At 44.0% G+C, this 21,696-nt stretch overlaps 1 protein-coding gene across 1 annotated transcript in view; it reads right to left on the bottom strand.

Moving 5' to 3' along the window:
- LOC124798012 (methyl farnesoate epoxidase-like) overlaps window positions 1–21,696 on the bottom strand; it is a 158,767-nt gene that overhangs the window by 16,049 nt on the left and 121,022 nt on the right. The window contains exon 6 of the mRNA XM_047261210.1: window positions 12,508–12,613. Within this exon, the coding sequence (XP_047117166.1) occupies window positions 12,508–12,613 (106 nt within the window). The remainder of the gene's footprint in view (window positions 1–12,507; window positions 12,614–21,696) is intronic.

Genomic DNA, 21,696 nt, shown 5'->3' with positions numbered 1-21,696 from the left:
AGTTCCAAAACTAAAGCTGTGTTTAAAAAAATTCTTGGCTCTTGTAATGTTTGATCAAATAAAAGGTTGTATGTTCTAGTGTAACTGACAGCCGCTTATTTTGGCCCCTTTCCACAACTTAAACTACCTGTCCTGTCCTGCGGGTTTAGCAGGGTCCCAGTCATAAATAATAAATCACCTTTTCAAATCAACAGTGAAGTTCATGGAACCAGTACGAGAAACACACGGTCGAGTCACATTAATATGACCACCACCTATGTTCGACGTCAAAGTGCAATAAGCATTCCCAGACGGCAGGTGGCAGCATTAGCAGCGTAGGGTATATCAAGCATGTCGGTGGGACGCAGACAACAGTGTAGTCGTGACGTCCAAATGCGGATGATCATTGCCTTTCGGGGCGAGGGTGGAAGCGTTTCCTAAGCAGCTAAGTTTGTAAGCAGTTCGCGTGCCGCCGTGGATAAAGTGTATCGTGCATAGCAATATGGCGCTAGCCACAACGAGTGACAAGGCAACTGTAATGCACCATGGGCTATAGATGAGGGGGGAACGACGGCTGCGGGGATGTGCGCAGGCAAAATGATGAGCAGCTGTTGAGCAACTGACCGTCCAGATGGACAAAGGGGCTACCAACACTGTCTTCTCAACGAAAGTACAGCGAACGGTGGTGTGTATGGGCCTCCACAGAAGGTGCCTGGTTCATGCACCCCATGCTGATTGCTGGATCCATGACGAAGCCTGGAATTTGCATATCAGCACCGTAACTTGACGTCCACTGAGAGGCGACAGGTGACCTTTTGAGATGAATCGCGTTTTACGCTCTATTGTACAGAAACCAAACACCCTGCAACAATCGTTGGAAGGATCTAGGCCGGGGGAGAGTGCGTTATGGGAGGGAATGTGGTTTCGTGGCATCCCCTAGGCGATCTGGTCATTCTGGAAGACACAATGGATCAACACACAAGTATGCTTCTAATCTTGGGGACCATGTCCACCCCTAGATCCAGTGTGTTTTTCCTCGACACGGTGTCATCTACCGACAGGACAACGCAACGTGTCACATAGCTCAGGTTTTACCGTACTCCTCCGGCCACCGGGCTCGCCGGATTTAAACCCAGTCGACGATATGTGGAACCATGTTGATCGGACTGTTCGCGCCATGGGTCCTCAGCCGAGAAACCTATTGCAGTTGCCACGGCACTAGAATTGGCACATCCTTGTCGTACCTTCCAGAACTTCACTGACTCTCTTCCTACACGTCTCGCGGTGGTCCACACTGCAAAACGTGGTTATTCAGGCCTTTGATAGATGGTCACACTTATGTGAGCGGGAGGTGTAAACATAAATTTTACAAAGATCTGAAGCCGCTTAATTGGTCTAGAAAGGTGCCCAGTATTCAGGAATACACGTTTTCAGTAACTTGCTAGTAGCCATAAAAAGTTTAGCTGCTAATTAAATTCAGTTTAAAAGCAGCCTTCACGATTTATTGGTGGCGAACTCCATCTTACCCAGTTACGATGTATATATTATTAATAACATCAGATAATGTTAGTGTTATGTAAAAACGGATTTGTGCACATCATCAGTCTAGTACTGTAATCGATGTAAACAAGTTTTGTACACTGATTTTGTTTTTTTATGATGATTGGCTACAACAACCTCAGAATTATCATATACACACTCCTGTATACATTTAAATGTTTTGTGACAAGTGAGTTATTATCATTGTAATAAAAAGTTTTTTCCTGCATCCATGACGAGCATTTCACGAAGAACCTGTGAAAGGAACGTTACCATTTTTTAAAAATGTGATTTGGCTTAATGAAATATTGTATATCCTGGAGGATTTGTGGTGCAAAAATTGTATCTAATCTAATCTAACAAAAATGGGTATGCAAAGGCTATCAGAAATATACGCACTTATCACAGAAGAACTGAATTAGAAATTGCGAATTCAATAGAAGTCAGCTGAACAGTTTATTTCCGACATATGAATATTTATGCTGGACTGGGACTCGAACCCGGATTTTCCCTTTACGCGAAATGTTGGCCTCACCACTTCGGCGATCGGAGCACACCTCCCAGAACAACACAAAAAGCCACATGTCGCCGTGTGTCCACACACTCGCAAAGTTGCTGTTGTCCCCGAACAACGAGAGACTTACTTATTTCTGTCGCGGGCTGTCTAGGCATGTAATACTATTTTGCAGCCATGCGAAATACACACATCAAAAAATGTTTTGCATCACCTCGGCTCCGAGAGTTACGGAACCTGTACAGAAAACTGGAATAGAGTTCAACATAAACATCGTTTCCGCCCTTTTCATTGCCCATGAAAACCACACATTGCATGTTGTACCACCATACAACGAGACCTTCAGAGGTGGTGGTCCAGTCCAGATTGTAGCACGTCCTCTTGCATTGATGCATGCCTGTATTCGTCGTGGCATACTATCCACAAGTTCATCAAGGCACTGTTGGTCCATATTGTCCCACTGCTCAACGGCTATTCGGCATAGATCCCTGAGAGTGGGTCGGCCTCTGTGACCGAGCGGTTCTAGGCGCTTCAGTCCGTAACCGCGCTGCTGCTGTGTGTGATGTCCTTAGGTTGGTTAGGTTTAAGTAGTTCTAAGTTCTAGGGGACTGATGACCCATAGTGCTTAGAGCCATTTCAACCGTTTTCAACAAGAGTGGTTGGTGGGTCACGTCTTCCATAAACAGCCCTTTTCAATCTATCCCAGGCGTGTTCAATAGGACTCATGTCTGGAGAACATGCTGGCTCCTCTAGTAGAGCGATGTCGTTATCCTGATTGAAGTCATTCACAAGATGTGCACTATGGGGGCGCGAATTGTCGTCCATGAAGACGATTTCCTCGCCAATATGCTGCTGACATGGGAAATTAGACGCCTGGACACTTCCCTTGTTGAGAGCCCTTCCTGGCACAAAGTAACAATGCGGACGCGACCGAACCGCGGTATTGACCGCCTAGGCATGGTTTTAACTACAGACAACACGAACCGTGTACCTCCTTCCTGGTATAATGACTGGAAGTGATCGGCTGCCGGACCCCTCCGTCTAATAGGCGCTGCTCATGCATGGTTGTTTACATCTTTGGGCGGTTTTACTGACATCTATGAACAGTCAAAGGGGCTGTGTTTGTGATACAATATCCACAGTCAACGTCTATTTTCTGGAGCTCTGGGAACCGGGGCGATGTAAAACTTTTTTTGGCGTGTGTAGAAGAAATATAACATGTATTATTGGTTGGCACTACGTTGCATGAATGTGGATTCTGGCAAGTTACAACCACAAATATAGTCAGCGATTTTACTAAAATGAATTACTGTGATCAATTGCGCCGTGAAAATTCTCGCGTTACACTGTTCCAACAGTAGCCAATCGAAATTAATGAAATACCTCTTACGTGTCTAACAACCCTACCATAACAAAGGTCAAAATTTTAGTAACGATTGTGGTGTTGCTCACGCTGCTAAATACTGCATTTTCGAGCAACATCAGTCATATTATGTGGAAGGTGTCATTAGAGCACAGTTAATAGTCATTTCATGTAATAATGAAAAAACTAGGCACTCATCTTTTTGTGTTTCCCACGCTGGTCTCGTATTATCATGGCTCAATCTTTGAAAATCTAGGTGATTATGATTCCAAGCTCGGATGCAAAGAGGCCTAGGTTTTATTCTGCTATATTCAAAAGTTTTGTAGATGCGCTTCACAGACCATTCCTGGAGATAACACTTTTGCTGGACAATGGTGATGTAAAAAAATAATCAGCACTCCGAAATTAAGTTACACTTCCTTTTAATTGCTTTTATTGCAATATCACGTGACACACAAACATCACTCCACAATACAAAACATACTTGAAAACATCTTCCTCACAGTCACTGTTAAAGTTCACATTTTATAAGCTGACGACAATATTTATCTTTCCAACATGACGTCCACGACTTGACTTTCTCAACGTCCGACTCTCTAACAACTCAACAACTAACTAACTATCGCTTACGTGCCCAAAAATCAGAGTTGCGTCAAAGATCATAGTGACAAAAGAAAGAATACACATAAGAATAATATGATTGCAATATAAACATGTCGATGTATCAAAAGTGAAATCAAATCTGAATGTTGTCTCAGAAATATGTTAAGTAGTTAACAAAAATACAGTAGAATATTACTGGTATCGAGAGGTACAGGTGAGGTACCATAATGGTTACGTAATTCAAGTACCATTACACGTGGTACACGCGCCTCGACCGCGGAGTTGGGACCGTACGAAGATTTTTTTTTTAATTTTTTTTTTTATTTTTTATTTTTGTCATCAGTCTACTGACTGGTTTGATGCGGCCCGTCACGAATTCCTTTCCTGTGCTAACCTCTTCATCTCAGAGTAGCACTTGCAACCTACGTCCTCAATTATTTGCTTGACGTATTCCAACCTCTGTCTTCCTCTACAGTTTTTGCCCTCTACAGCTCCCTCTAGTACCATGGAAGTCATTCCCTCATGTCTTAGCAGATGTCCTATCATCCTGTCCCTTCCCCTTATCAGTGTTTTCCACATATTCCTTTCCTCTCCGATTCTGCGTAGAACCTCCTCATTCCTTACCTTATCAGTCCACCTAATTTTCAACATTCGTCTACAGCACCACATCTCAAATGCTTCGATTCTCTTCTGTTCCGGTTTCCCACAGTCCATGTTTCACTACCATACAATGCTGTATTCCAGACGTACATCCTCAGAAATTTCTTCCTCAAATTAAGGCCGGTATTTGATATTAATAGACTTCTCTTGGGCAGAAATGCCTTTTTTGCCATAGCGAGTCTGCTTTTGATGTCCTCCTTGCTCCGTCCGTCATTGGTTATTTTACTGCCTAGGTAGCAGAATTCCTTAACTTCATTGACTTCGTGACCATCAATCCTGATGTTAAGTTTCTCGCTGTTCTCATTTCTACTACTTCTCATTACCTTCGTTTTTCTCCGATTTACTCTCAAACCATACTGTGTACTCATTAGACTGTTCATTCCGTTCAGCAGATCATTTAATTCTTCTTCACTTTCACTCAGGATAGCAATGTCATCAGCGAATCGTATCATTGATATCCTTTCACCTTGTATTTTAATTCCACTCCTGAACCTTTCTTTTATTTCCATCATTGCTTCCTCGATGTACAGATTGAAGAGTAGGGGCGAAAGGCTACAGCCTTGTCTTACACCCTTCTTAATACGAGCACTTCGTTCTTGATCGTCCACTCTTATTATTCCCTCTTGGTTGTTGTACATATTGTATATGACCCGTCTCTCCCTATAGCTTACCCCTACTTTTTTCAGAATCTCGAACAGCTTGCACCATTTTATATTGTCGAACGCTTTTTCCAGGTCCACAAATCCTATGAAAGTGTCTTGGTTTTTCTTTAGCCTTGCTTCCATTATTAGCCGTCACGTCAGAATTGCCTCTCTCGTCCCTTTACTTTTCCTAAAGCCAAACTGATCGTAACCTAGCGCATTCTCAATTTTCTTTTCCATTCTCCTGTATATTATTCTTGTAAGCAGCTTCGATGCATGAGCTGTTAAGCTGATTGTGCGATAATTCTCACACTTGTCAGCTCTTGCCGTCTTCGGAATTGTGTGGATGATGCTTTTCCGAAAGTCGGATGGTATATCGCCAAACTCATATATTCTACACACCAACGTGAATAGTCGTTTTGATGCCACTTCCCCCAATGATTTTAGAAATTCTGATGGAATATTATCTATCCATTCTGCCTTATTTGACCGTAAGTCCTCCAAAGCTCTTTTAAATTCCGATTCTAATACTGGATCCCCTATCTCTTCTAAATCGACTCCTGTTTCTTCTTCTATCACATCAAACAAATCTTCACCCTCATAGAGGCTTTCAATGTATTCTTTCCACCTATCTGCTCTCTCCTCTGGCCGGCCGGTGTGGCCGTGAGGTTCTAAGCGCTTCAGTTTGGAACCGCGTGACCGCTACGGTCGCAGGTTCGAATCCTGCCTCGGGCATGGATGTGTGTGATGTCCTTAGGTTAGTTAGGTTTAAGTAGTTCTTAGTTCTATGGGACTGATGACCGCAGAAGTTAAGTCCCATAGTGCTCAGAGCCATTTGAACCATTTGCTCTCTCCTCTGCATTTAACAGTGGAATTGTTACCACCGTTGCTTTTAATGTCACCAAAGGTTGTTTTGACTTTCCTGTATGCTGAGTCTGTCCTCCCGACAATCATATCTATTTCGATGTCTTCACATTTTTCCTGCAGCCGTTTCGTCTTAGCTTCCCTGCACTTCCTATTTATTTCATTCCTCAGCGACTTGTATTTCTGCATTCCTGATTTTCCCGGAACATGTTTGCACTTCCTCCTTTCATCAATCAACTGAAGTATTTCTTCTGTTACCCATGGTTTCTTCGCAGCTACCTTCTTTGTACCTATGTTTTCCTTCCCAACTTCTGTGATGGCCCTTTTCAACTGTACTGCCTACTGCGCTATTCCTTATTGCTGTATCTATAGCGTTAGAGAACTTCAAACGTATCTCGTCATTCCTTAGTGCTTCCGTATCCCACTTCTTTGCGTATTGATTCTTCCTGACTAATGTCTTGAACTTCAGCCTACTCTTCATCACTACTATATTGTGATCTGAGTCTATATCTGCTCCTGGGTACGCCTTACAATCCAGTATCTGATTTCGGAATCTCTGTCTGACCATGATGTAATCTAATTGAAATCTTCCCGTATCTCCCGGCCTTTTCCAAGTATACCTCCTCCTCTTGTGATTCTTGAACAGGGTATTCGCTATTACTAGCTGAAACTTGTTACAGAACTCAATTAGTCTTTCTCCTCTTTCATTCCTTGTCCCAAGCCCATATTCTCCTGTAACCTTTTCTTCTACTCCTTCCCCTACAACTGCATTCCAGTCGCCCATGACTATTAGATTTTCGTCCCCCTTTACATACTGCATTACCCTTTCAATATCCTCATACACTTTCTCTATCTGTTCATCTTCAGCTTGCGACGTCGGCATGTATACCTGAACTATCGTTGTCGGTGTTGGTCTGCTGTCGATTCTGATTAGAACAACCCGGTTACTGAACTGTTCACAGTAACGCACCCTCTGCCCTACCTTCCTATTCATAACGAATCCTACACCTGTTATACCATTTTCTGCTGCTGTTGATATTACCCGATATTCATCTGACCAGAAATCCTTGTCTTCCTTCCACTTCATTTCACTGACCCCTACTATATCTAGATTGAGCCTTTGCATTTCCCTTTGCAGATTTTCTAGTTTCCCTGCCACGTTCAAGCTTCTGACATTCCACGCCCCAAGTCGTAGAACGTTATCCTTTCGTTGATTATTCAATCTTTTTCTCATGGTAACCTCCTCCTTGGCAGTCCCCTCCCGGAGATCCGAATGGGGGACTATTCCGGAATCTTTTGCCAATGGAGAGATCATCATGACACTTCTTCAATTACAGGCCACATGTCCTGTGGATACACGTTACGTGTCTTTAATGCAGTGGTTTCCATTGCCTTCTGCATCCTCATGTCGTTGATCATTGCTGATTCTTCCGCCTTTAGGGGCAATTTCCCACCCCTAGGACAAGAGAGTGCCCTGAACCTCTATCCGCTCCTCCGCCCTCTTTGACAAGGCCGTTGGCAGAATGAGGCTGACTTCTTATGCCGGAAGTCTTCGGCCGCCAATGCTGACTATTTATCAAAATTTAGGCAGTGGCGGGGATCGAACCCGGGACCGAAGACGCTACCCCTAGACCAAGCACCTCATAACGACAGCCTTAGAGACTGTCCCTGTTACACAACGTCGTACAACATGCGGCCGCAGCAGCCTACCTGTGATGATCTTCATGCATTCAACTGTATATTAATGCATGAACAATACACTGTGAGAAATAAACAGCGGGAAAAAGCTTATGCACGACTTTCGCGAGAGGCATACTTTTTTAATCGGAAATATCTTTCTGAATATTCTTCTCACCCCCGGATTCCCTTCGTTAAGACACATGTGTGACTGAGGTAAAAGTAAATACTCAAGAACAGGACAATGTGGGTTGTGTATACTCTTCAGATCGCCGTTTCAAGCTTTAATTGTTACCTGTGGCAAGAAGTGTTTTGAGTTCGAAAATTGTCCGCCGAATTGGCATATACTTAAGCGATGCCATTGGAAGATTCTACTATTACCGTAAGACCCGAAACATGGCGCTGGCCACCTCAGCTCTCTTCTATGACGATCATCAGGCACCAGACAAATCCCGCACTTGTCGGTGAAGAGAACCCTACGCCGTTGATATACAGAGTGACTCAGGAAGAACGTCAAATAATTTGTGAGATGATTCTACATGTGACAATAAACCAAAAAATTCCTATAAACATTTTACATGGTTACAGAATTGGAGTGGGCTGAAGACTACGCACATCCATGAACGATTATGGAGACAAATGCGAACATTACTTACTGAAATGCTGTGTAGCTCTGTGCTGGACAGTATAATGATGGGACAGATGACTGATTCATCCTACAACTGGTGTTCAAAATGTTCCCCAACCATCTCAACGCATTTGTCAGAGCGTTGGAGGGTGTGTTGTAGCCTAAATCGAATATCACCTAGGCGGGCTCTAATGCGGGTACCAGCGTTGGCGATGCGAGCAACAAATTCTTCATGTGCATCCACCTTAGTAGTGTACACATCCCCCTTTAACCAGCCCTATAAACAGATCGGGGTAGGGCAGGGTGATCTGGCAGGGTAGTTAATGGGTCCGCCACGACCAATCCACCGTCGAGGAAATGTAGTATTCAGATACAGTCTGGTACAGTGAATCGGTGATCCATCATGTTGCAGGTGCATCTACCGACGTTCCTCTAACGTCACGTCTTCCAAAGGTCTAGGTAGGTCTTCTATGAGAAAATGTACTTATGTTGCGGCTATCATGTGATTTAACGCCGGCCGGAGTGGCCGTGCGGTTCTAGGCGCTGCAGTCTGGAGCCGCGAGACCGCTACGGTTGCAGGTTCGAATCCTGCCTCTGGCATGGATGTGTGTGATGTCCCTAGGTTAGTTAGGTTTAAATAGTTCTAAGTTCTAGGGGACAGATGACATCAGAAGTTGAGTCCCATAGTGCTCACAGCCATTTGAACCATTTGTGATTTAGCAGGAACACAGGTCCTGTCGCCAGGTCATTGATAATACCATACCAGACGTAAACTGAGAACCTAAATTGGAATTTTGTTTCCCTAGTGTTATGCCAGTTCTCACGAGAATCGCAGGTGCTCATTAAACCATTGTGTGTAAATGTAGCCACATCTGTAAATTAAGCGTATTGCACGACGTCTCTGTGTACAGCCAATCATTCACAAAACTGTTGTCTGTTTACTAAGTCACCTGCATGCAGATGTTGCCCTGGCTGCATATGGAATGGGTACAAGACCACAGAACGGAATGTACGCCACACTCGCATTTGTGGAATACCGAGCTGACGGCTAATGCACCATATACCGGTGGTGGGACTCTGCTGTGCGTTTGCAATAATGTCTTCCTTTTCCTCAACTAACTGGACACCCTGACGTTCGTACGAGGTGCATTCAAGTTCTAAGGCCTCCGATTTTTTTCTCCGGACTGGAAAGAGATAGAAACATGCGCATTGTTTTAAAATGAGGCCACGTTCATTGTCAATACGTCCCAGAGGTGGCAGCACCTTACGGCAGATGGAATTTTACCGCCAGCGGCGAGAATGAGAACTGTTTTAAATACTTAAAATGGCGACGTTTTCCTTACTTGAACAGCGTGCAATCATTCGTTTTCTGAATTTGCGTGGTATGAAACCAATTGAAATTCATCGACAGTTGAAGGAGACATGTGGTGATGGAGTTATGGATGTGTCGAAAGTGTGTTCATGGGTGCGACAGTTTAATCAAGGCAGAACATCGTGTGACAACAAACCGAAACAACCTCGGGCTCGCACAAGCCGGTATGACGACATGATCGAGAAAGTGGATAGAATTGTTTTGGGGGATCACCGAATGACTGTTGAACAGATCGCCCCCAGAGTTCGTATTTCTGTGGGATCTGTGCACACAATCCTGCATGACGATCTGAAAATGCGAAAAGTGTCATCCAGGTGGGTGCCATGAATGCTGACGGACGGCCACATGGCTGCCCGTGTGGCATGTTGCCAAGCAATGATGACGCGCAACGACAGCATGGATGGGACTTTCTTTTCGTCGGTTGTGACAATGGATGAGACGTGGATGCCATTTTTCAATCCAGAAACAAAGCGCCAGTCAGCTCAATGGAAGCACACAGATTTACCGCCTCCAAAAAAATTTCGGGTAACCGCCAGTGCCGAAAAAATGATGGTGTCCATGTTCTGGGACAGCGAGGGCATAATCCTTACCCATTGCGTTGCAAAGGGCACTACGGTAACAGGTAAATCCTACGAAAATATTTTGAAGAACAAATTCCTTCCTGCACTGCAACAAAAACGTCTGGGAAGGGCTGCGCGTGTGCTGTTTCACCAAGACAACGCACCCTCACATCGAGATAACGTTACGCAACAGTTTCTTCGTGATAACAACTTTGAAGTGATTCCTCATGCTCCCTACTCACCTGACCTGGCTCCTAGTGACTTTTGGCTTTTTCCAACAATGAAAGACACTCTCCATGGCCGCACATTCACCAGCCGTGCTGCTATTGCCTCAGCGATTTTCCAGTGGTCAAAACAGACTCCTAAAGAAGCCTTCGCCGCTGCCATGGAATCATGGCGTCAGCGTTGTGAAAAATGTGTACGTCTGCAGGGCGATTACGTCGAGAAGTAACGCCAGTTTCATCGATTTCGTGTGAGCAGTTAATTAGAAAAAGAATCGGAGGCCTTAGAACTTGAATGCACCTCGTACTTCAGGGAAATGTCTCTGGTATTCTGCCTCAGCTGCACGGCTACTGCCATTACAATGCTGTTACACAAACAACATGTCTTCGTATTCTGCATGAGTGAACATATGCAACATATTGGTATTCACAGACACAGTGGACACTTAGTCACGGCATTCACATGGTGTCATTGACCCGACCCAAGCTTGACAATGGGTACGCGTGCAGCTGTTACCTCGGTGCGGCGTCACAGTGCTTCTATGTGCTAGAGAGCCACTACACCTCTTACAGGAAGGATAAGTCATATGTACCAGCATTATTCTGTCCACCACGCCGCATTTCGGTAAGTAATATTCACACTTGTCTTCATATTCATTCATGGATGAGTGTAGTCTTCAACCCACCCCAGCTCCGTAACAATAGAAAATAGGATATGACTTTTTTGGTTTATTTTCACATGCAGAATCACCTCAAAAATTATGTGACATTCTTCCTGAATTACGCTGTAGGATCACTGTCAAACACTGTCACAGCGCACTTTCAGGAGGAAAGGATTTTGGGACTCGATAGGATGCTCACAGCAGGTGACTTAAGGATACCCAGGGGTCTGATTAGCACAATTTATTTGCGATCCGACTAATTACTACATTGAAGGCCAATTCCAAACATGAAAAACAAACGGTGCAACTGGCTGCACAACAGAAGTCAGTGTCTGAGTTTGCGCAGTGAGAGCTGACAGAAATAGCATGCATTAGCAGCACTGTGAGGTATGAACTTTGATAGCAGCACTCCGAGTAAGAAAAACAGCTTTGTCGGAGTGCACTCCAAGCTGGCAATGAGCGACACGGAGTCGTCGCCCCATCGATCTGACAGAGAACTCTTTCTGAAGACAAAAACATTGGTTTGAAAGGACTGTGGTGGCGCACTATTTCCACCTTTCTATAGTCGGCCCGCAAATCCACCAGCACTTAACAAGCTTCAGCCGATCTGATGAGTGGCTCTCTTTGTCCAACCACATTCAGATCACTCCTCTTCTACTCAGTAGGTATTTGATGTATCTGGACTTTACATTAACAAACGCCAAGTTTGGTAGCAACAGCATTCAGCTGAAAGCTAGATGTTACTGCCCATCCTCTTATGGCCAGCAACAAAAGTGTTTTACCCCACCTGACCCTGCCAAGAGTCTTCTCGTGAGTAGGGTCAGCTGTGGTACCACTCTCGCCTGTGTAAACCCACTGACTTTGCAGTTCTCATGGGCAATTATCAAGCTTGCTGGCTCTACTAAGACCTGCCGATTTGTGGCCATCTTCTACTATGACGCCTTACAACAGCGTCTGGAAGTTAGGTGGAGTTACTAGTTAACTTTCTCCCCTGGAACAGCTGCCCAGAGCGTCCGCAATTCACAGCCCTCTACCGTCACTGTTTACCTCTGCTAACCCCAAAACGCTACCACTTCTGCCTGTTGTCTGCATTGTATCTCAGATTTCTTTTCACGGAATGCCCTTGCTGGCTGCCAAAAGCCTTAACCATAACAATGTACAAGTCATTACATCGTCAACATACGACAAAGCACCTAAATTAAAAAAGGCATCTGCTTTACTAACCAGTGAACGTGGGATCTCCAGAGTTCTTCATTTCCCGCAAGTAGACGTCGATGAAATCTCGTGGGTTGTCCTCGTCTAGAGTTTTCATGTGCTCGTGTATAGCCTCCTAGAAACACAACCACAAAATATATTGATACTGAAAATATCGACTTTATTCCACAATAGTCAATAATCATAGTAAATACTTGATTGAAAGAAAAAATAGTGCTTCCAGTAAACCTAGAATTTTCCGTTCACCTTTCCTTAAAACGTTGTAAAATTGAAAAGATTTCTTACTGTAAAACTTTTTAGCGCTGTTGCATGTAGCTGGTTCAATAACATTGCCAAGACATCTGTGAAATTCACTTCTTTTTGTTGTTGTTCTTGTTTCTGGCATTCGATCTGTGAACCATACTAACATTGCTGTTTTGTTTGAGTATCACTAGGAATGCGGTGCATATAATTTTTCTATCCAGCGTTCACTGACAATGTTGCTGTTGCTACAGAACGAGTTCATACTATTAATCATAAATCCCGTGATGAAGTGCGTGCATAGACACGCTAGATTCGAAGCCTTATTAACAAACAAATGCTGAACGCTGTCAAAACAACCGTAACGACGGTTTTGCAAACATTCAATGACTAATAAATTGAGATGTTAACTGCTGAATTCTCAATAAACGCTAGTAAGTTTGAGTCCTACCTAAAATTATTCAATGGAACAAAGTCTTTCGTCCAAACGCTCTTTGACTAAGATGGCATCCGAAAGGAAGATGATGAACTGAAGACAGAAATAGTGCTCCTTCGAAGACCACAACAAAATTTCTTCGTGCGACCGTCGCAAGGATGCAAAAATCACAGATACAGAAGGAAGTGAGTGCGAAATTGAGAAACGGCTCAAATCGCTCGGAAGAGACCTAACGGACTGCCCTTTAGAGACAATACAGAATGCACGGACAAACTAGCCCCTGTTTTACTGATGGGGCGTGGAAGATGACTGGGTAAAGGAATAGGTTGTTTCGTTGTATAAGAAGAGCTGTAAGACCGACTTGTAAAAGTCTCTGCCACTCAGGTGAATTTCACGTAGAGTTATCGAAAATACAATGTTCTCGTGTATGATAGCTTTCCTGGAGACCGAACAGTTCCTACGCAGGAATCAGTACGGTTCCCAAAGGCACCTGTCGTGTGAATTCCATCTTCCTCTGCTCGTTCATGACATCTGGAAGGCAATAGACGGCAGAACTCAGATTGCTGCCGCGTTTGCCGGCCGCAGTGGACGAGCGGTTCTAGGCGCTTCAGTCTGGAACCGAGCGAAAGCTACGGTCGCAGGTTCGAATCCTGCCTCGGGCATGGATGTGTGTGATGTCCTTAGGTTAGTTAGTTTTAAGTAGTTCTAAGTTCTAGGGGACTGATGACCTCAGATGCTAAGTCCCATAGTGCTCAGAGCCATCTGAACCATTTTTTTTGCTGCCGCGTTTCTTTACACCCAGGGGGCATTCGACACAGTTCCCCGCCATCGACTAGTACATAAAATGAGTGCAGATGGGAGAGTCTACCAAGCAGGAGGTAGTATTCTTTCTTAATATCAGCAGCGAAAGTAGAGTTCGGTGTTCCTCAAGGCAATCTGAAGGTCCATTTCTATACACAAGACAAAGAAATTACCTGACGGATAATGTGCGAAATCCGACAGGGCTCCTTGGAGGTGTAGACCAGAGAGATGACAGCGTCGAAACTTGCCATGGATTAGAAAGACATCTGATCACTGCCAGGCGCAAAGATTGGCTTTTGACTCGAAACACGCTGTCTGAGAAAAAAGGAAGGAAGAGCATCCGGCTACCTTGTAAGGTGTCAGGCAAATCCAACACCTTCCATGAAAACCCTGACATGATAAGCAAATCCAGTAGTATGTCACATAGCTCCGAATAAATCGTGACATTAAATTAACCAAAGTAATACGAGTAACGAGTGAGCAAATGGAATACCACAGACGAACACAAGAATGCCTAAATGCATGTCATACCTTCCCACCGTGAGACAGACGCAGTTCCGAGGGGAGAAACGAGAACAGAAGCCGAGAGCAGAACCGTGTCAAGATGGAAGGCCCTACGATAAGGGACGGACGGACACCCTCGTCGCCAGCTAACTGCTAGGACTACACCACCCGCAAGTTTTAGCGTGAGACTTTTTCGCGTCTCTGTTACGTTAGGACCACCCCCCAGCCCATGATAAAAGCTAGAGCCCTCCAGAAGAACAGTATAGATCTTACGATAACACAAAAAGGGCTACACCACCCGCAAGATTTTAGTGTGAGACTTTTCCGCACCTCTGTCGCGTTAGGACCACCCCCAGCCCATGTTAAAAGCTAGAGCCCTCCAGAAGAACAGTATAGATCTTACGATAACGCTAAAAGGACCACGCCAGCTGCAAGTTTTAGTGTGAGACTTTTTCGCGTCCCTGTTGCAAACTTTAAAAACATTGCCCCACCGCGGAAAGCATAACGTTTCTCATTGGATAGACAGAATTTTTGTAGGCGGAGCTTAAGGTTAACATTGAGACCCTGATTGGTCAGATGAAAACACAGCCAGATAGTTTTTTTAAACCAACTTCGGTAAATTGTAGTAAGGAGAAGTTAGGGAAGAGTTGCTTGAGAGTTGCTTCCGAGAGGGCGAGCTGGACGGAGCTGCGCCGGCCGCCGCCCCCTGACGAACACCGACAAGGTAATGAATGCACGCGATGCCGCACAACAGCGCATAAAGCTTCACTCAGAACTGCAGAAGTCTCATCTGTTACACCCCTTTTTGCGTAATACTAGTGTCGATCGTCAATTAAAGCTCATGGTGTTCACATTTGCCACTTGAAGTAAAAATCTGAAACGCGATGACTTTTCTGTTATATAGCTATTGAAAAGCCACATCAGCCACTGTAATTTACGACAAGTTAGATAAGTAATTAAAGATAATTGGGGGTCACTGTAGACCATTTTGATAATTTGCTTTTTTGTGAAACTTAATTTAAACCTAGATTATAGATGTGATATGGCATAGGTCATCCTTCGATCCATTGTATAACTTGGAAACACATTCAGGGAATATTCGTTCACATTTTTGTTGAACGCAGTTGGTTTTTACCATCCTGTATTAAAACATTTCCTTTTATCAATAGTGCAATTTATAAACAATGTTGTGAGTAGAATAAAATTTCCAATGGTAAACTTAACTGATTTTTCGACGTTATTTTACCAGCTAAATAAAAATAGGAAAGCCTTGAACCCCTTCCACTAAATTTAGTTAGTATTAAGATTCTTTTACAGGGAGTGCAGTGGAGCTGACGCTGAAATCATTAAGTATTTGGTTATATCATCGCTAGTCTCACTGAACTCTTCTGAATTCTACATGTCATGTGTGGTCTGGCGTCTCCTTACCAGCAACAGGTCCCAGGTTCAAATTAGTCAATTCCCTAAAAAACACGCTCAGAGCGTCGTTGCGCGAAAGTGGTAGGGAGACACGATATAGAACGAACAGACACCACGCAGAATGTTTAGAACCTCTACCACTAACATTGCCAAATCAAGATTAACACGCCTACCATTTAAAAACAATGGCGAAAGGCTAGCAAAAAGAAGAAGAGTCACCGGCGTGAATCACAGGTGTCTGCAAGTTTCTGATCAAAGTGATACAATGTGAACGAACAAACAAGTCTAGTTGCGAAGAGGACTAAGGCCACACTCGTATTTTCATGAAATAATTTTCGTTGCTTCAGTCACTTATTAATATTTATTAGCAAGTCCGCCGTGAAATACGACGCACTCGGCGGCCGAACTCCCTCGGATGGGGCCTCCCAGCCAACAGTGCCACACGCTCATTTCATTTCGTTTATTAGCAAGACGCGTTTTAGTAGTCTGCTGCTATCATCAGTTGCATTACAGTTACATGTATATTAATCTGAAGTTTGGTAAGAATTATTTGCTCAATGTGACAATGTGCATCTTAAGACAGTTGTATATTTAAATCATTTCATTCGACCCTTTACTGAAATTTTACTCGAAATTCATGTCCCTGGTACATGGAGAACAGTAATAATACACTAATGGACATTAAAATTGCTACACCAAGAAGAAATGCAGATGATAAACGGGTATTCATTGGTCAAATATATTATACTAGAACTGATATGTGATGACATTTTCACGCAATTTGGGTGCATAGATCCTGAGAAATCAGTACCCAGAACAACCACCTCTGGCCGTAATAACGGCCTTGATACGCCTGGGCATTGAGTCAAACATAGCTTGGATAGCGTGTACAGGTACAGCTGCCCATGCAGCCTGAACACGATGCCACAGTTCATCAAGAGTAGTGACTGGCGTATTGTGAAGAGCCAGTTGCTCGGCCACCATTGACCAGAAGTTTTCATTGGTGAGAGATCTGGAGAATGTGCTGGCCACGGCAGCAGTCGAACATTTTCTGTATCCAGAAAGGCCCGTACAGGGCCTACAACATGCGCTCGTGTATTATCCTGCTGAAATGCAGGGTTACGCAGGGATCGAATGAAGGGTAGAGCCACGGGTAGTAACACATCTGAAATATTACGTTCACGCCGGCTGTTGTGGCCGAGCGGTTCTAGGCACTTCAGTCTGGAACCGCGCGACCGGTACGGTCGCAGGTTCGAATCCTGCCTCGGGCATGGATGTGTGTGGTGTCCTTAGGTTAGTTAGGTTTAAGTAGTTCTAAGTCCTAGGGGACTGATGACCTCAGATGTTAAGTCCCATAGTGCACAGAGCCATTTGAACCATTTGTAACGTCCACTTTTCAAGGTACCGTCAATGCGAACAAGAGGTGACCGAGACATGTAACCAATGGCACCCCATACCATCACGCCGGATGATATGCCAGTACGGCGATGACGAATACACGCTGCCAATGTGCGTTCATCCAAACACGGATGCGACCATCATGATGCTGTAAACAGCACCTGGATTCATCCGAAAAAATGACGTTTTGCCATTCGTGCACCCAGGTTCGTCGTTTAGTACACCATCGCAGGCGCACATGTCTGTGATGCAGCGTCAAGGGTAACCGCAGGCATGGTCTCCGAGCATGATAGTCCATGCTACTGCAAACGTCGTCGAACTGTTCGTGCAGATGGTTGTTGTCTTGCAAACGTCCCCATCTGTTGACTCAGGGATCGAGACGTGGCTGCACGACCCGTTACAGCCATGCGGATAAGATGCCTGTCATCTCGACTGCTAGTGATACGAGGCCGTTGGGATCCAGCACGGCGTTCCGTATTACCCAACTGAACCCACCGATTCCATATTCTGCTAACTGTCATTGGATCTCGACCAACGCGAGCAGCAATGTCGCGATACGCGATAGGCTACAATCCGACCTTTATCTAAGTCGGAAACGTGATGATACGGATTTCTCCTCCTTACACGAGGCATCACAACAACGTTTCACCAGGCAACGCCGGTCAACTGCTGTTTGTGTATGAGAAATCGGTTGGGAACTTTCCTCGTGTCAGCACGTTGTAGGTGTCGCCACCGGCGCCAACCTTGTGTGAATGCTCTGAAAACTAATCATTTGCATATCACAGCATCTTCTTCCTGTTGCTTAAATTTCGCGTCTGTAGTACGTCATCTTCGTGGTGTAGCAATTTTAATGGCCAGTAGTGTAAATATATCATCACTTAAAGCTTTCACATTCATATACTTACATTCCACAGACTCTTAACTGCTAAGATTTTATTTCAGTTGCTAAGATAGTAAAAACAATGAAAAAACAATATGTGTGTGTCTGTATATCATAGCGCGTATTAAATACTTCAGTATGATTATTTTGTATTTCTTATTTATCCAAATAACATAACCGAATAATCAGGAAACTCAAAGTAATCAAAATCTTCAATATGTGCCATGATACAATATTTATAACTAGCCTGCTGTACCCGGCCACGCTTTGCTGTAGCTCAGACTGCTTAAATGGAAAAGAACGAAAATCGAAAGCCCACGTTTCTAGTACGTATGCGAATTGGATACACGACGTTATCTCCTTCTCTCCCCTGTCTGTCCACATCCCCTCCCTCTTGCTTTGTCCATCTTCTCCTCCTCCTGTCTCTGCCCACCTTCTCCCCCCCCCTGTCCCCCCCATCTCCTCCTGCCCCTCTCTCTCCCCCTTTACCGGTCCATCAGCTCCTCCCCCTTTCTTTTCATAAATCAATAAGCCACAAATACAACTTTCCTGTTTGCTAATAACTATCATGCATTTTACAACGTTTCCCTATTATTAAATTTATAAAAATTATGTATCACGTAATTTAAAAAGTGTGGTAATAGAAACACGTTCGTATACCAGTAGAACGTTGTGTCAATATTTCAAAGCAATCGGCCAAGAACTTTCGGAGATTAACGATTTTGAACAAATCAAAATTTACATTTTTATACCGTTTCCCCCTTTATTACAAACGGGTTACACATATACCTGATGGCGTTCCAGTAAGTATATTCGAATGCAATGTTGTGTCAAAATTTCAAAGCAATCCGCGAACAACTTTCGTAGATTTGGGATGTCCAAGAAACGAACATTTACATTCTACTTATGTAGATTTATAATTCAGTCGCTGACCTGAATGAATTCCACAGAACACGGATAAATTTAAATACACTAGTATTTGATGGAAGAATGCTTAAGGACGAGTCATTCACGCACGAATTAGGCCGCTTACGAAACCCTCTCGTTTATAATGATCTTGTCGATGGGATGTAAAACGCTAACATTGCTTCCTTTCACAAAACCCTCGTTCGACACCTGTACAGATTTGGATTAGTTGAGGACGTAAAAAAATTCACAGAAGAGCAGCGCGAACAATTCTCAACTTATGGGGCAGAAGATGTTACAAGAGAGATGACTGCATCGCGAAGAACCTTGTTCATGAAATTAAGAGACCCCACGTTCCAAGACGATAAAGCAAACTTTCTACAAAGAAATCCCCGTAACAGTGACTCAGAACAGTTTATAACACATAGGAGTACTTACATACAAAAACCATGTATCCAGAGGATCTGTAGGCTCATCCACGTCCAATTCACAGACACCTGCTCAACTCCACCTACTGCTTGACACCTAGCCGAGCATGTTATGAGCTTTGCCTCGAAAGGGTTCTTCAACACTTAGGCGCAATTTTTCATTAGTCTTGTACTGACGTTGGGCCGCACTGGACTTGACCAATCCCCATAATGAAATTCCTGAAGTGGTGAGGTCCGGACTTCATGGTGTACATTTCGATGGGGCTCAAGCACCCTGGACATCAAGGAACTCATGCAACTGAATAGCAAAGTACACTGAAGCTCGGTCCTACTGTCACTGCACGTGATCCAAGATTCCTCATGTCTTCAAGGTGATGTAACCCTGTTTGCAACATGTTGAAATAAGAAGTCCCATTCAGGTACCCTACACAAAAAATTATCCTTCATAGAAATACGGTCCGAACAGATATCGTGATGACATCTCAGCCCTTATCATAAACACGAGGCGGATTCCTTGCCAACTCTCGCACATAATGCGGATTTTCCGTAAATCAGAATACTGCACTCCACTTTTGCGAACTGCGATGTATGGCACGTTCTTAAGAAAATAACGCTCCTGCGCCAGACATGACGCTTGGTAAATGTGTCAACAAAGCACGGAAGAGTGCAGCTCACTGCTCCATGTCATTGCCAGACAATTTGCTCACAAACATCGGTCTCAACCCTTTCATTTTGAAATATTTTAATGTGGTCATGCATTGCTGACCGCGGTACTTGAAGTTGAGCTACTGTTTCACGAACTTATTTCTCTGTGGATTGCTCAGTAGATCAAGCGACTGCGGACCACGGTCCGTCACTCATCTCACTTTCACTGCGGGGCCTGCCTTTGACAATGAATGAAACAATAGTTGTTGCTCCCAGTCAATCAAGGTTGCTATACGAGGCAGGGCTATCTCCAAACGCACTCATTAAGTGCTCTCATTTTTTGCCCTCTCTGTGGACGTTCATACACCAACACACACGTTACTAATCGCTCCTTATCAGGGTAACTTTTTCCGCTTACATCAGCCATGACTGCACAACTGTAACTATACAGTACTGTCAAAAATACTTTTCGTTAGCTTCAAAGTGCGAGCAGCAATAAAACAAATACATATTTTCCCTGTTGCTCAAAGTCAAGAGGGTATGAGGACTTTTGGGACGCACCGCACTTTCTCCATCTCGTATCTTGCGTAATGACTAGGATGTTAAAATTATAGAAATCCTGGCTCACACAGTGGGTAACGGACCGCCGTTCTTCGCAGGAACTATCCGCAAATCGCAGAGCGAGAGTGTGAAAAGCGATACTACTACGCACTGCACACTCTTCATTACTCCGAGTCAACTTGAGCCTTCGATACCTCCCGGCAACATTGAGTCGTTACGTACTACTGTTTTAGTGGAAAACATCATTCACCAGCCACAGATTAAACATTGTCTCTGGCTGCCGTAGTAACGAACGAAAACAGTTATTACAATTAACATGAACTTGGAATTATTGATGAATACATGATCCTTTCGAATATAGCGCTCTTGTCAGGTGTGTTACTTGCTTTGAGAGATCGGGTCTCAGTTTGTGCCTTATAGTGACGTTAGTTTATTAACACTTTGTTTTATTTCGATACCGCATTTCACTGATTGCCGCTACTTTTGACTAGGTGTATTGACATCGATTTTTGTATTGCCATCGTTTTTTTGGCTATTTTATAGGTCTCAGGAATTTAAGTCGAACTATATAGGTCAACTGATGTTTTCGATCTGCGTTTCGTTGATGCTCCCGATTTTTCGCTATGTGTAATGGTACTGTCTTTTGGCTTCCACGTCACGTTTTCGTTACTTGATTCGTGCATCTATAGAATGGGTAGTAAGGAACGACCTGAAAAACTTGTAGGGCTGTTGCAAGGTAGTTCGTGTTGAGAAATAACTGTTAAGACAAAATTCGATACGTTGCGCCGTTTCCGATTCAGTTAGCTGAAGTTAGCTAATCGGTTGTTGCGCCCGCAAATTCACGCAGCCTGTGAGAGGCAGTATCGCCAGGCGTGTTCTTCATTTGGTTTCCTGAAACTGTAGCTTTTGCTCTCCCACCTGAAATTGATCACCTCCGAAGAAGGCACACTGTAACTGATGAACAGTGTTTTTTATTTAAT

Source organism: Schistocerca piceifrons, chromosome 5 (genome assembly GCF_021461385.2).
Source record: "Schistocerca piceifrons isolate TAMUIC-IGC-003096 chromosome 5, iqSchPice1.1, whole genome shotgun sequence".
NCBI lineage: Eukaryota > Metazoa > Arthropoda > Insecta > Orthoptera > Acrididae > Schistocerca > Schistocerca piceifrons.
Note: the sequence above shows the minus strand (reverse complement) of the source record. Positions and strands in the feature narration are given on the sequence as shown.